The following is a 15,336-nucleotide window of genomic DNA, read 5'->3' on the forward strand; positions in this document are numbered from 1 at the left end:
ATGTCGATGATGATGATGAATTAGAAGAGGGAGAAATCGTTGATGATGATAGTAGTTGTAATCAGGATGGTGATAGTGATGATGGAGGTGACGATTATGACTATAGATGTGATGACGCCGACTGTTTGAAAGTTGACGGGCGTGATAGTTTAGATTGTAAAACTGATTCCAAATCTTCAATCTCGGCAGTATCGACTGTTTCAGCAGCAACAACTGCTGCAACTACAGATACAGTATCAACACCAACAACGACGACAACAACAACCTTATCTGCAGATACTACAACATCTTCCACAACAACAACATTATCGGCAGATACTAAAACATCTTTCGCAACAACAACATTATCGGCAGATACTACAACATTTTCCACAACAAACATAAATCATCCAATATTCCCACCGACAACAAAAACTGAGACAACTGCAACAACATCTTTTTGTAGCTTCAGAATTTTAGAATGTGTTACTACCGCATCAGCAATCAGTGTAATACCTAGGACGGTTTCAAAAACAGAATCAGCTGTATTGCCTGAATCTACAGAAAATTCAACGTCTGAATTATTAAAAATAGTACCACAAACAGCCACAAGTACTACTACTGCTGCTATTGCTAGTGCTACTACAGCTACAGCTGCGACTACGACTTTGCAGCTGATGTTAACAAGTACACTCATATCACCAACGTCGCCGGCAGTGGTTAATAGTGAGTTGGAAATGCCAACTTCTTCCGCACCATCATCGACATCATCTTCTTCATCATCTTCATTGTTGGCAACAACAGAATTAGAGACTATTCCATCTACAACAACATCTTCTTTGTTTTTAAAAAGTGTTTTAAAAAGTGTTGAAGTAGTCACAGCATCTTCAACAGCAGCAACAAGAACAGCAGCAGGAGCAGCAACAAAAACGACTGCAACAACATATGATGGAGGCAATAGCAAAGATATTAGTGATGCTTCAATTGAATTATCTAACAATATTATTAATGCTACAAGTGGTGACAGTTACAACTACAGCAATGTAAACAATGATGGCACAGCTAACATCAGCAACAACAGCCTTAATGATCATGCTAACGATAATGATGCAGATCACAGCAACAACATTAAAAATGTCCTTGGCAGCAGTAGTGATAACCGCAATAACAATAACAATAACAACTATGACAGCAACAGAGGCCTGAAGAGCAAAAGAGGAAGGCTGCTGTTTTGTGACAAAGTCAGATGCTCCAAGGTCTACCATTATAAATGTCTCCGGATGACCAGATTGCCAAGAGGTTTAATTCTCATTTTATTCTGCTCTGTCGTCTCAATCTTTTTTAATTTTGCTGTCTTGAGTCAGTCGTTAGGGGATGGTTTCAATTCATTTATAAATAGTTGTATCTGATGTCACAATCAATGATGTTATGTATACATATACATATAGTCATATTTTCTCAACAAGGTCACCATTATTTATAATGTTTGTAACATCATCATCATCACAGTCAGCATCATCATTATTTTCAATAATCACCCTCGTCTCCATTTTAGGACCGTGGTTATGTCCATGGCATCACTGCACGATATGTGGCAGGGCTGCCACCCACCAGTGCTTCAAGTGCCCGAACTCTTTCTGCCTAGAACACTTCCCGCACTTACTTTCCTACACTGAGTGTGGGTCGCCCATCTGTTTGGGGCACCCTGAGGCTCCCCCAATCTCAGAGGAACAGGTGGAGGCCATCTTGAAAGAAATGTCCTTGAGTAGAAATGTCGAAAGTTCGACTGCTACTACTACTACCGCTGCTGCTGCTGCTACAGTTGGCGACAAAAAATCAGCAAGTAACAAAAAACATTTAATGAGAAAGAATAATGTTGAGCGTGGTAGCAACGATGATGAGAATGATGATGGCGATGAGAAAGTTATTGATGATAAAGATAGAGAGAAATGTAAGGGTAGAGTTGTTAGCAGGAGAGCGGAGAAAAGGCAGAGGAAGCGTTCGTCGTCTGCATCCTCCTCGGCGTCGTCCTCTGTCGCTGGGTCAAAGGTTAGGAAACTAATGAAGGCTCCTGTTAAGAAGTTAGTAGATTTTTCTGTCTCATTATTGTTATTTTTGTGGTTGTTGTTGTGGTTGTTGTTGCTGCTGTTGTGTTATTGTTGTGGCAGCATTCATAACGTTTTTCATTTACTGAAGGCAGTTTTAAAAAAAACTGTAAATTGTGTTTAGGTAGATGAATGAATATTATATTGCTACAACATTTTGTTGTCGATTCATGATTTTATTAATGCGAATTTTATGTGAATGAACAAATTTTCAGGAGCGAATCATTTGAGAAGAGAATTCTCCCATCCAGGTCTAAGCAGGCAGCAACCGCAGCCAATCAAAAATTTTTCAAAAGTCACGTGGACGATGACGTCACCGCTGATGATGATGATGACGACGACGATGATGACATTGATGCTGGTGATAAGAAATTTAGCAAACTAGCAGCTCCACTAGTTAATGATTCTGAAAGTGATGGCGATGATAAAAAGCTTACCATCAATGTCAATGACGATGATAAAGAAAGTGAAAAACATGAGAATAAGAAGAAAGCTAAGAAAGAATTGCCCGAAAAATCCAGTAAGTCAAAATCAAACAAAAAAATCGCCAAAAATTCAACTCGAGCCTGTGCCAGAAATAAAACCGATGATGACAATGATGATGATGATGATAAAGATGATGATAGTATATTTTCAGATGGAAGCAGTAAAAAGGATGGTGCCGTAAAGAAGGAGAGCGGGAAGAAAGGAGCGAAGAAAAGAAAACTTGATGACAAAGGTGATGATGATAAGTTGGTGATAAACATAAAGAAAAAGAAGAGGAAGAAGAGAAGTGAAGAACATAAAACTGAGGACGATAATGGCGACGATGACGCTAGCAAGAAGAAAAAGAAGGCAAAATCAAGTCGTAAGAGGAAGTTAAGTGACAGTGATGATGGGGTCATTGCTGAGAAAACAAAGAGACCAAAGAAGAAAAAGAAGAAGCAAAGTAAAGATGATGACGAAGACGATCTTAATGACAACAATAATGACGTCATCAAATCAAAACCCCCTCTAAAGATTACACTTCCATCCCCGTTGGGCTCTCCAAAGTACAACCCCATCTTATCTCCAACGGCATCTTCATTATCTACAGCAGGCAGGTCGTCATCGGCTCTCCAGTCCTCACCCTCTTCATCTTCGTCATCAAGGATGACGGCCGACACCACATTACCGACTCCAATTCCACTGCTACCAGGAGCCAGTAGCAGTACACTATCGCCCTCATTATCACATATACCATTACCACCTATACAACCATTCGCATCATCGTCTGTGTCAACCGCACATGGAAGCACCGTTTTGCCACCACCACAGACCACCGCCGGCACCATCCCCACGAGGAAACCCCCCCTACCGCCTCCACCATCGTCGCCCGACAAATCACCAATGTTTGACAATTCCGATGACGATTTTCCGGAATTAGTGATTGATGTGCCTCAATGAAAAATTCAAGTAAATAACGTACATTGCATATATACATGCATATATATAAACATTTGTGTGTGTGTGTGTCTGTGTCTGGTGTGTGTGTGCGTGTTTGCTTATGTGTGTATAGCATGTGTATATGCACATGCACACATTTATGTACAGGCATGCATTCGCTGCACACGCGTGTATATATATATATATATATATATATATATATATATATATATATATATATAAAGTTCATGGTATATATCCATGTAAGATATAAAATTATATTGTTAATAGATTTGTTATTATCATCATCATCATGTAGCATGGATGCATACCGTATATACAAATAAAACTTGATTGTGACTTATGTTTTTTCTATTATGAAAATTGTTAGATTTTAAATTGTGCTTATCACTACTACTACTATCATTATTATTATTTTTTTGTTATTTATTTATTGTGGTAAATTTTATTATTATTATTATGACTTGATTAATGTTAGCTAATTGGCACACATAGATATGTATATACATACATATATATATATATATATATATATATATATATATATATATATATACACATACACTTAAATTTGTATATATCTAAAGAAAATTATTTGTAAGTATGTATATATATATATATATATTTTACTGCACTTGATTCGTTAATTGGTCTGTTAGTTGTTTGGTTGTTTGGTTAATTGGTTGCCTGGTTGTTGGTTGGTTGATTGATTTATTGATTGATTGACAGATCAACAACCAATAATACGTAGCTAGGCATTGGTTGTTTTGTATAGTTTGTAGTTAGTTCACTCCCCCACATTCGATTACACATTTGGTTTAGAGTTCATTTGTAGCATTCATTTTGTTGTCATTGTTATCGTTGGAATTGTATTATTGAATATCATGATTTTCGCCTAAAATTATAAATATAAAAAGACCTTGCTTCGGTGAAACACACGCACGCACTGATACACACATGCACACGCACATCCACACAAAGTAAATATTTGTACTTTTCTGGTTGTTAAATTATCATTAAACTGTCTCTTTTTATTATTTATCCTCGTTAATTGCGTTTAATTGAGATCATTTGTTTAATGTTTCACTTAACTTATTCCTAATTTTATTATTATTCCTTTTTTTAAATTATTTTTCAGTAGACAAATGAATGAATCAATAAATTATTAAAATGCTACGGCATCATCATGATCGTTTCTTACAGCCTTGGACAGAATTTTATTATTATTATGTATTTATTATTATTAATTTTTTCTATACCTATTTGTTAAGTGTGAATTTGTTATGTGATTCGTTGCAATGAATTTTTTCAAAATGACGAAAAAAAATTTTTTCCTCCGGTTTTTGAAATGAATATAAAAGTTTACTATCAAACTTCGATTTATATATTTATATATATATATAAATACGCTAAAACTTATTATTTCAGTTAATTACTCTCTTAATTAATTTTTTAATTAAGTTTATAATTGAATAGCCCATTAAGATGTCTGTTTAATTTTAATTTTAATTTAATTAAATTTAATTATTCTCTCCGCTTATAAATCCCCGTTTTATTTCCTGCTAGTTCTCTCTCTTAGATAATTAATTACTAAAGCGCAATACGAAAGTAATTGTTAGTATTATTAATATTATTTTATAGCAATTCCTAAATTACTACTAATAGTACGGTTATTATTTATTGTTGCAAATCTTCCGTTCCAACAAGATTAAATAGACTTTGCACGCATTTGTTGGCTATTGTTATATAGAGCGGTGTTGCATATATATACACCTATATAAAGCATGATATATATATATATATATATATATATATATATATAGGATAAAGTATCTATCTTATACTGTTAGTAGTATAACATTATGAAAAATTAATTTATTTTTGTATATTTTTGGCGCTATATAGATATGTATGAATGTGTGTGTGTGTATATATATATATATATATATATATATATATATATGTATATATATATGTATATATATATATATCTGTGTGTGTGTGCGTGCGTGTGTGTGTGTGTTTGTGTGTGTGTGAAAAGTAAAGGATAAAATGGACAATTTTGATTCAATCATTTTTTTAGTCATTTTTTGATTGTATTTGTATGTATATTGAGAATTATTATTAATAATTAATATAATTATTATTTTAATTAATTTTATCGATTTATTTGTTTGTTTTATAAAGTTAAAATTCTTTAAAGAAAATTTATTTCAAATTTTCAAGTAGTTTTTTGTCGCTTAATTTATTATTTAGATAATTTTCTCCTTCCGGAATTAGATCATTAATTGTTAATATAGTTAATTCACTAATAAAATCAATTAATCCATCGATTTGACTCTAAATTCCAGATCAAGTTTCAGTTAATTAATTGGAAATTATATGTAAATTAATTACGCATGAATCGTTAATTAACTGAATTGATTATAAATATATATATATATATATATATATATATATATATATATTTCAGATTTATATGTTTTTCTTATGACGAAACGTGCAGGTTTTTGTCGGCGGGATTTTGTTTCAAAGGGTTCTGTAATATTTTTCATGTATATTATACGTTATAGGTATTATTACGATACACTTTTTTCACGTTATGTACACGTTTTTCTTTACTTTTAATTTTATTTTGTGTGGATTTTGCAGCTTTGCAGCTAATTTTTAAAATAAAACTCAAAAATAGATTGTATGGTCTCCGCAAATGGTTAAAAAACGCTAGTTGAATTTCTTTAATGTTCTAACTTTTCATAAATTTACGGTAAAAATTTGCTTGGAAAAAGGTCTTCAAAATTTCTTTTATGTTTTTTTTTCAAATTAGAATTTGATATTGTATTTCAAAGAGATTTCACTGATGCCAAAAGAATGGAACGAATTCATGTAAAAAATTCCCTATGTGATGTCGCGTTTAACTTTGGAAATGTCACATGCTTCGCTGCTGATTTTGCTATGCCAATATGTAGAATGAAAGATAAAATTAAGATTTTGACAGAATTTGGTTGATATTACATAAAGAAAAAAATCCTATTCAAAGTGGACGATGCCATATTTGTATATTTGCCAGATTAGTAAAAGTTCGTTTCAAAAGTTTCAGGAAGCCGTTTTGTATGACCCGAAACAAAACAATATTGGTTGAAAAGTTAAAATGAACGAATACAAGAAGACGATTACGTGCTGCTTGATCAGATTTGTTTCACTAATATTTAGAATAAATTGGAGAATAACTAATGTAAAAAAATTATCTTATGTTTAATAAGAAGTCAGTGTAGGTAAAAAATCGTGGAAGTACGTATTAGCCGGAAAACGGTAACTTCAACTGGAGGATACAGGATCAGAATAAGGAAACATTGAGTGTTTGTATGCATTTAAACTTGATGTGAGTCTAATCCAAAGTATTAAACTTGTTTCTATATGTCACAAAATTTAAAATATTTGCTAAGGTGAGGATTTATTTCTGAATACGAGTGAAGCGTATTTTATTCGCACATTTCTTTTTCCATCTCCAATCTCCAATCTGTGTTTGATTAGCATCCGTTTTTTTTACAATAGGCACGTGCTCCGATTCGTTAGTGTTAACTGTTTGGTAATTTGATTCATTTTATCGTCTGATTCATTTTGTTTTTCATATTTACGTATGTTTCACTCGCGTCTATTTTGCTCATTCCATTGCATTGTGATTTGACGTCTTACAAAAAAATTAATTTTTTGCCAATTATTCCGCGCTAGTTAATGACATCCCTTTTCTAGCGTCAACGTTATTCTCCGTATTTAACATGGTGATTTTTACAACGGTTTTTTTCTAAAGAGTTTTTATTATAAAATCCTTGCTTAGCATTTTTTGAAAACCGAATTGTTAGTATTCATTTTTTATTTCATTTATTTTATTTTCAAAAACGCTTAATTTTCAATTTCTTGCAATCGCTTTTAGCAGAATGACGGGTGTTAATTAGATGAGGCGTAATTAATTTTAAATTCTGTCGATCATAAGATGAGATTTTTAATGGATGGCCTGATTAAAATTGCAATGTGATTTATTTTCATTAAGGTTATGGAAAGTAACGGTGAAATTCATAAAAAAGCGTCCAGAGACCCTACTCCTGATACGCTATCAAATGGATTAGCATTAGAGGGCGAAGATTCTAGCAGTTCATCAGAGGACAAATTTATTTGTGGCATTTGCAATGGGAAGTTTAAAGTTCCAAAAGTTCTTCATTGTTTGCATGCTTTCTGTGAAGCTTGTCTAGAAAAATCTCTGGAAGAAAGTGGTCGTACCCAATTGGTGTGCCATACTTGTAAGCAGATCACAAGATTGACAATGGCAGGTGGTGTTGGTGAATTGCCAATTGATGCAGTAATTGTGAACATGATGGAGATGGAAGCAATTTGTTCCATGCAAGTTATTTGCACAAGCTGCAAAGCCCAAGAAAATGCTGTAGCTCGGTGCAGCGACTGTTCAAATTTTCTTTGCTCCAATTGTGTTACAGCTCATAATTATATGCGTGTTTTCGATAGCCATAAGGTGAGATTTGCATCTTTTTGGTTTACATTTTAATTAATTTTTTGTTTTATATTGTTGCAGATGTGTTTATTTATATATTTATCATTGATATTTTGTTGTTGTTTATTGCCATCATTTTCAATTAAAAATTTGGAAACAAAACAGGTAGAGACATTTGATGAATTGAAAAATGGCAAGGGCATCCACAAGCCTATGTATTGCATTGTGCATCCCACTGAACACTTCAAGTTCTATTGCAGAACTTGTCAGGTTTGTGTGCAATATGGTTTTTTTTAATAGATTTAACTAGTCTAAGTTTTCTGATTTGTGAATCTGATAAAAATTATACTAATTTAAGACAGACTTTGTCTCTAGATGGCAAGACATAAGAGATAAAGTTGTGCACACAACGTTTTTCAGATCAGGTATGATGCTGGTGTTAATTAAAAAATTTAATATTTCTAGGTCCTGACCTGTGCAGAATGCATGCTGTATCTTCACAAGCAGCCAGACCATCATTGTGAAAGAATTGTTGACATTGATCGGGACCAAAGAGCAGAGTTGAAGGCCATTGTGACTGAAACAAAATCAAAGATGTCAGCTTTTGAAGACACTTCTGGAAAGTTAGAATCCCTCTTGTCTGATTTGCAACAGCAGAGGGACAATGCCCATGATTTGATTAAGGAAACTTTTCAGAGTTTCAAAGCAACACTTGAAAAGAGAAAGGTTAGGTTGTTTCTACAAAATTGTTTTTTGTTTATAGCCAGCACTTATTATCATTTAAAATATTGCAGTTTCATAATTATCTGTCTTATTAGTCGCTGTTGCTACTCATGTTGTTGATTCTCCTAATATGCTTTCACTTTTGTGTATTTGATGGAGTAATTGACTATAGTTTGTTTAGTAATCATGTTGCAGCAAAAGTAATTGTAGGATTGTTAAGGTGATATTATTGATGCTTCCTGTTACAAAAGTTAATTTGCCCATATATTATCATCCTCTTTTAATGTTGTGCTTGCTTTTCTTGCAAAATATGAGAGCTTTTTGCTTTAATTGAGATATCACTGTATATGATGTTACTTATGTGATCATGAAATCTGGATGACACCATTACAAAATCACCCATCACGACCACCATGTTATCTAGGATGACCTGATAAAGGAGCTAGAGGACATCCACTCTGAAAAGGAACTGACCGTCATGGAGATGTTCCACAATCTGGGAAAAACTGTTGACAAGATGGAGGATGCTTGCAAGTTCATGGAAAGATTAGTGGAGCACGCAGATGCAGTCGAGATGATGGCCGTCAGTAAAATAGTTCGTGCGCAGATGGCATTACTAAATGATGAGGTACCCCGTAGTGATATGAGTGTGAAGATTGAAGTGGAGTCTGATCCTAATAAGTTTGCAGAGGCCACGAGGCAATTTTTTTGTGCCTTCAAGAGGCCAGACAGTGGTAATAATGCATACCAGACTGCTGTTAATGCCTGTGGTGTGCTCAATAGCAAGGTTATTTTATTTATTTTTTCTGTTTGTTCATTAGCATTATTGTTTTATCTCGTGAACTATCATTGCTAGGTTGCTATCAAGATTTTTTCATGTTATTGTTATTGACAAATATTCATCTCTGCAATTAAAGAAAAGTTGTTAAATAAAAATGCCAGATTTTATTTTCCCATTCATTTTAATATTACATTTTATATTCAAATTTGAATGTGAGCTACACTAAACTCATTGACAAGATCAATGTATAATTGCACACATAGTTAAATTGTGCATACGTTGTAGCTTATACATACAATACAACTTACTCATAAGCAAATTAAGCAACATATGCACCTACAAATAAATAACTATTTTCAACAAAACAGCCAACATTATTTGATGTGCAGTTGAATCACCATCACGCACATGCTGCTAATGGACTGGTTGGTAGCCACCACAGTAGCTCCACCAGCCTACCCACTGGCAATCTTATACCGAACAACAACTCAATACAGCAATCATCTTCAACATCTTTTGAAATGGATCGATTCAAGATGCTCGACCCCTCTTCAAATCCTCTCAACTTGCCCTCTGAACTTCTCAGCAGTCTGGCAGCCAACCTGACTCCGCCTCTCCTCAATGATTTAGCATCTAGCATAGCGACCTCCTTGCCACCTAACTCTAACCTCTCAAGTTTGAGTCAGACATTGAGTTTTGCAGACAGGAGTCTGTCAAGGAACTCGTACAGTCCCACCATATCAGACAGCGGCGTATCTGTTGATGTGTCTTCTACTAGTAATCAACAGACCTTGCATCAGTTGCAGCAGCTAATCAAGATGGGCAATCTCGGATTGAATCCCCAAGGTTAAAATTTTTAAATTTATTAATGATATTTAATTATTAGCAAGTCCGTGCCTCACTAAGGGGTGTTTTATAATAATAATTGAACTGATTATAAAAGGCGGCATGTTCAAAACAGGCCAGTTAACAATGAATGGGCAAGTGGTGCCAGGGCTTCAAGGGATGAATTGGAACGTACCAAGTGGACTTGGCCCTCAGAATCCTCTACCGCTGGGTGGGCGAGGTGTTGTACCGCCGATCTCTTCTGATAACTGTGACTATGTTCTCATCATTGTTTAAAATTTATACACGTTCCAATTCTTAAATACCATCCTATTCATCGCGTTATTTAATTTTGATTTTATTTATTCTCTGCAATGCATTAAAATGATTGAAAAAATTGGCAATTATCAGCAACTGTGTCGATTAACTCAACTGCAGCCATAGCTAGCCTGCTGAGCCAGACTCCTAACCCACTCGGTGGCACCACCCCAACCATTAGTGAACTGTCAGCCTTGCTCAGTAGTCTCAACCCTCATCAGTCTATCAGTCTCGGAGCTATGCAGTCTACCAGCCCTGTCAACGGTGCCAATGGTAGCGTCAGTCTTTTACCTGGGCAGCCACCTAGTAAGATTTACGTCATTTTATGTGTGTGTGTGTGTGTGTGTGTGTGTGTTTGCCCTCTTGTTTCTTCATTATTGCTATTGGTTGATCATTGATGTTTACTTATATATGTGTGTTCATGTTGCCCGTGATGTATTAGTGAAAAAATTAATTCAGACACTTACTCAAACGTTATTGCATTATTGTGTTACGAAGTAATGGGATGTAGGTATATATCATCTCTCTTTTCGTGTGTCATAGCGATTACAAAATAAGTTGCAGGTGCATGCTGTATATTCATCCTATTGTCCTTGTTTGTTTTTTCAAAATTTTCTTTTATATTAGTATTTCAACTTTTCCCAAAGATTTAAAGTAATGGAATTAGTTTTTATTGCTTCACATTCTCCAACCATTTATCTCCAGATCTTCCTTTGAATGGGGTCTTTCAAGTGCCGCCATCCTCATATCCGGCTCAGGGACCGAGCAGTATCAGAGCAAGGTCATCTGGAAAGACCAACTCTATGGAGATCAGGTAACCAGTCAGCGTTGAGAATTTTGTTTTGGGGACTATTTAGCTTATCTTACGTTGTCTCATTAACTCTATACCGGAATTAACAAATTTAAATCATCAGAACAAAGTTTGGTCAGCTGGGACCAGGAAAAGGTCAGTTTAATGCCCCCCATGGTTTCTGCCTTGGCATGGATGAGGACATTGTTGTGGCCGACACGAACAATCATCGCATTCAAGTTTTTGATAAGTCAGGAGAATTTAAATACCAGTTTGGCATTCCTGGTCTGTACCTTATCCTTTTTCATTCCATAATTCTCATTCATTTAGCGTCAGTAATAAATACTATGGCATAATTAATTATTAATTATAAAATAATTAGTTATTAATTATAAAATAATTAATATGCCATGACTTGAAGGAAGGGAAGAAGGCCAGCTGTGGTATCCAAGGAAGGTGGCTGTCATTCGAACGAGCGGTCGTTATGTGGTGTGTGATAGGGGCAGCGAGAGATCACGTATGCAGCTCTTTACTAGGACTGGCCAGTTTATTAAGAAAATTGCTATTCGATACATAGATATTGTTGCTGGATTGGCCATTACTAGCCAAGGTATGTATATGTTTGTATCTGCAACTGTATACCTACAGCTGGTTTATATATATATATATATATATATATATATATATATATATATATATAAAATGTGCTGTTTATAATATGTGTGTGTGTTAGGGTGGGTCGAATTTTTTTTATCTTTCCTGTACATGAACAAAAAGTTGTCTTGGCATCAGTACAGTATGAAAATAATATTTAAAGATTTTTTATGAAACGTTTAGGGGTCCCAACTTTTGATTAAAGTCTTACCTTATTTGGTGTATTTTAACCATTTCCTTGGTACAATCTAAATACGTACCAACTATAAATCATTGACTAAAATGCATTGGCAAATGGCTTAGCACTTAACTACAAGTGCTAAAAAAGAAATGGAGTAAATTTTATAACGTTATTTATATGTGACGTTTGATGTGGCCTATTTATGAGCGGCTAAAACATATTATAGTGTGAAGAACACTATACTATTGTCTCGTATCCAGGAAACATATACATCGATCATGTAGTTCCTGAAAGTAGTAAAGCTGCTGGTATAACAAAGGAGTCAAGAAGGATCTTAGCACAGACCAACTGTACTTTTTGAAAGCATGTCTAGCAGTACAGCGTGGACGTCAGGCTTCTACAGATATTGATTTCCTCGAGAAGAGTTTACCTGGATATATAAGTCATGCTCGATGGTTGACGAAAGCCAACGGGATTTTGCGTCTCTACATGTTTAGAGAAGTGGCATCTGAACCTCTCAGAATAGTAACGCATTTCATTTTGAACTTTTATGGATCCTCTTGGTTCAAAATTAAATCAAATTTTTCTTGCCAAAATGGTGCTAACAGCTTTTTTTACTTAGTTCAGTTGTTTCAGGAACTTGATGCATTAGATCAGGCTGTGGTTCGTCCTGTTCTTGAAAATAACTGCTACTTTGCGCATGCTGAAAACATTCTCTTAGCTACAGTTAGTGGAAATTCGTCGTTTTTCAGTAGAACAAATAATAAGAGCAAGAGAGAAGCAGACTAATAGTAACATACCGGTTCGCGTCTTTGATAAGAAGGATATAACATTAAATCTGGCTGCGACATCGTTCATTAACATGATTGACTGGGACTAGAGTAATGTTACGTCTCCTCACACCTTTCAAATGATCAACTTACTTACACACATCCAATACTACTGCCCGATGTTCCATGTCATTCACAGGCAGTAGAGAGAACAATTAAAGACGTTAGCGCTGTCAGCTGTAAAGTTTATGGGAGAAAATCCCGTCATGGCATGGTGTTACAAAGTAAGAAATCCAGATTAGAGATACTAAAAATAGACAGCAAGAAAAATTTTATTAACAGTTAGGTTAAACAACTTTGTATTGTTGCTGTTTAACATTGATTCGTTACAGTTTACATTCTTTTTAATTTGTAATACATTGCAATACATTACACTAACATTGGGTATTTATGTAGTCTTTCTAGTCAGAGTTGGGACCTGTAGACACTGTCCATAAAATAAAAAGTGAGGTTTTTTCAAATGAGTACATCAAAAAGCAACTTTTTAGACATGTACAGGATCTCCAACTTAATATTTTTTACATTTCGACTCACTTTAGTGTGTGTGTGTGAGTGTGTGTGTGTGTGTGTGTGTGTAACCATTATTTTTTGTTATTCTGTTTGTTGCTAATGTCTTTTTTTAACACTGCATAGACTTGCAATACAGCTTACAAACATTGTCTAATTTGTAGATAATCACAGCAATAACATTCCTTAATTCCTTACCTCACCATCAATTTTTAACATTCTACAGTCCTTTTAGTATTTGTTAAGAGATAATACAGCAACAGACAAACAGACCACAGTGTGCGTGTATTAAAAATAGTTGCTTAATTTTTTCAGGGCACATAGTGGCGGTTGATAGCGTCTCCCCGACTGTTTTCTGCATCTCAGAGTCAGGTGAACTGATCAAGTGGTTTGACTGCAGCGATTACATGCGTGAACCATCTGATATAGCTGTCAGTGGAAAGGATTATTATGTCTGTGACTTCAAGGTATGTTCTGTTCACTTCTTGAAGAGTGTTGTGTGTATGTGTGTGTGTGTGTGTTTGCACTGTGCGCCTTTAACATTATCTCCGCCAATGTCATAAGATTTATGCACACGCATATAATATGAGCTTCATTCAATGCAGCTACATTTAATTAATTACACAACGTGATAGTGAAGAATAGGATGGTTATATTATAACAAGTTATATATATATATATATTAATTCAAATTCAATATATATATATATATCCAATATATATATACAGTTGAGAAAGACAAACAAAGTAATACAATCAAATGATCACATAAGTCTTCTTCCTGATTTCATTTTTGACTGACAGTGAGAATCATAGATGGTGTAATTTTTGCTTTCATATTCTATCAGCAACAATAGGCAAATTTTGAAATGTCAGTTTTTCTAATATGTTGACTTGCTTTATTTACTCTTCCTATATTTAAACTGTAGAATTTGTGATTAAGACATTGTGATGGTGATTTAATCATTTCTTTCCTGCAGTGAAAATTATTTAACCTTACAAGAAACATACAGACAGACAGACAAACAAACGAACAGACAAACAAGCAGACAAATGAACATTCACAGGGACACTGTGTCGTGGTTTTCAACGAGGACGGACAGTTCCTACATAGGATTGGCTGTGAGACAATAACCAACTACCCGAACGGCATCGACATAAGCGACGCCGGAGACGTACTCATCGGCGACAGCCATGGAAATCGCTTCCATGTGGCCGTCTTTCAGAGAGACGGATCGCTGATCGGAGAGTTCGAGTGTCCGTACGTAAAAGTCAGTCGATGCTGTGGTCTTAAGATAACTTCTGAAGGTTACATTGTTACTCTTGCTAAAAACAACCAGCATGTGCTGGTGCTGAATACTCTGTACATTGCCTAAGGGGGAGGAAGGGTTCCGTTCCAACTACAGATTTTGTTTTTTTGTTAGTGTTAAGTGAACCGTTTTCGTTAGTAAATAAGTATGCTAGGTAGGGTAGGTAGGTAAGTAGGTAGGTGTGATTGTCAGCTTGTGACTGGTTGTTACTACAGTGAGGTTAATAATGATGGCACTGCTATTGTAAACATCGATTGATTTGAAAGGTTCACAGGGGTAATCAATTAATTAGTCGAACATTCAGTAGATTGATTGATCGATTGATTTGTTAGAACGGAGTGTCAATTTATTGTTGTTTAGTGGCGATGATTAGGGGGTAATATGCAATGTAGTAGTGGAATGAGTCA

General features: G+C 34.8%; 1 protein-coding gene across 1 annotated transcript; it reads left to right on the forward strand.

Annotated features, from left to right (window-relative positions):
- Positions 1–7,285: 7,285 nt before the first annotated feature.
- Positions 7,286–14,995, forward strand: HELRODRAFT_111386 (hypothetical protein; the record flags this gene model as incomplete). Its single annotated transcript, XM_009018608.1, has 11 exons — positions 7,286–7,364; positions 7,558–8,031; positions 8,176–8,280; positions 8,476–8,736; positions 9,158–9,505; positions 10,051–10,226; positions 11,325–11,471; positions 11,572–11,736; positions 11,873–12,057; positions 13,935–14,086; positions 14,687–14,995. Exons 2-11 carry the CDS (start codon positions 7,561–7,563, stop codon positions 14,993–14,995), a joined length of 2,319 nt encoding a protein of 772 aa, XP_009016856.1. The 5' UTR covers positions 7,286–7,364; positions 7,558–7,560.
- Between the last annotated feature and the right edge of the window lie 341 nt (positions 14,996–15,336).

Source organism: Helobdella robusta (genome assembly GCF_000326865.2).
Source record: "Helobdella robusta unplaced genomic scaffold HELROscaffold_22, whole genome shotgun sequence".
Taxonomy (NCBI): domain Eukaryota; kingdom Metazoa; phylum Annelida; class Clitellata; order Rhynchobdellida; family Glossiphoniidae; genus Helobdella; species Helobdella robusta.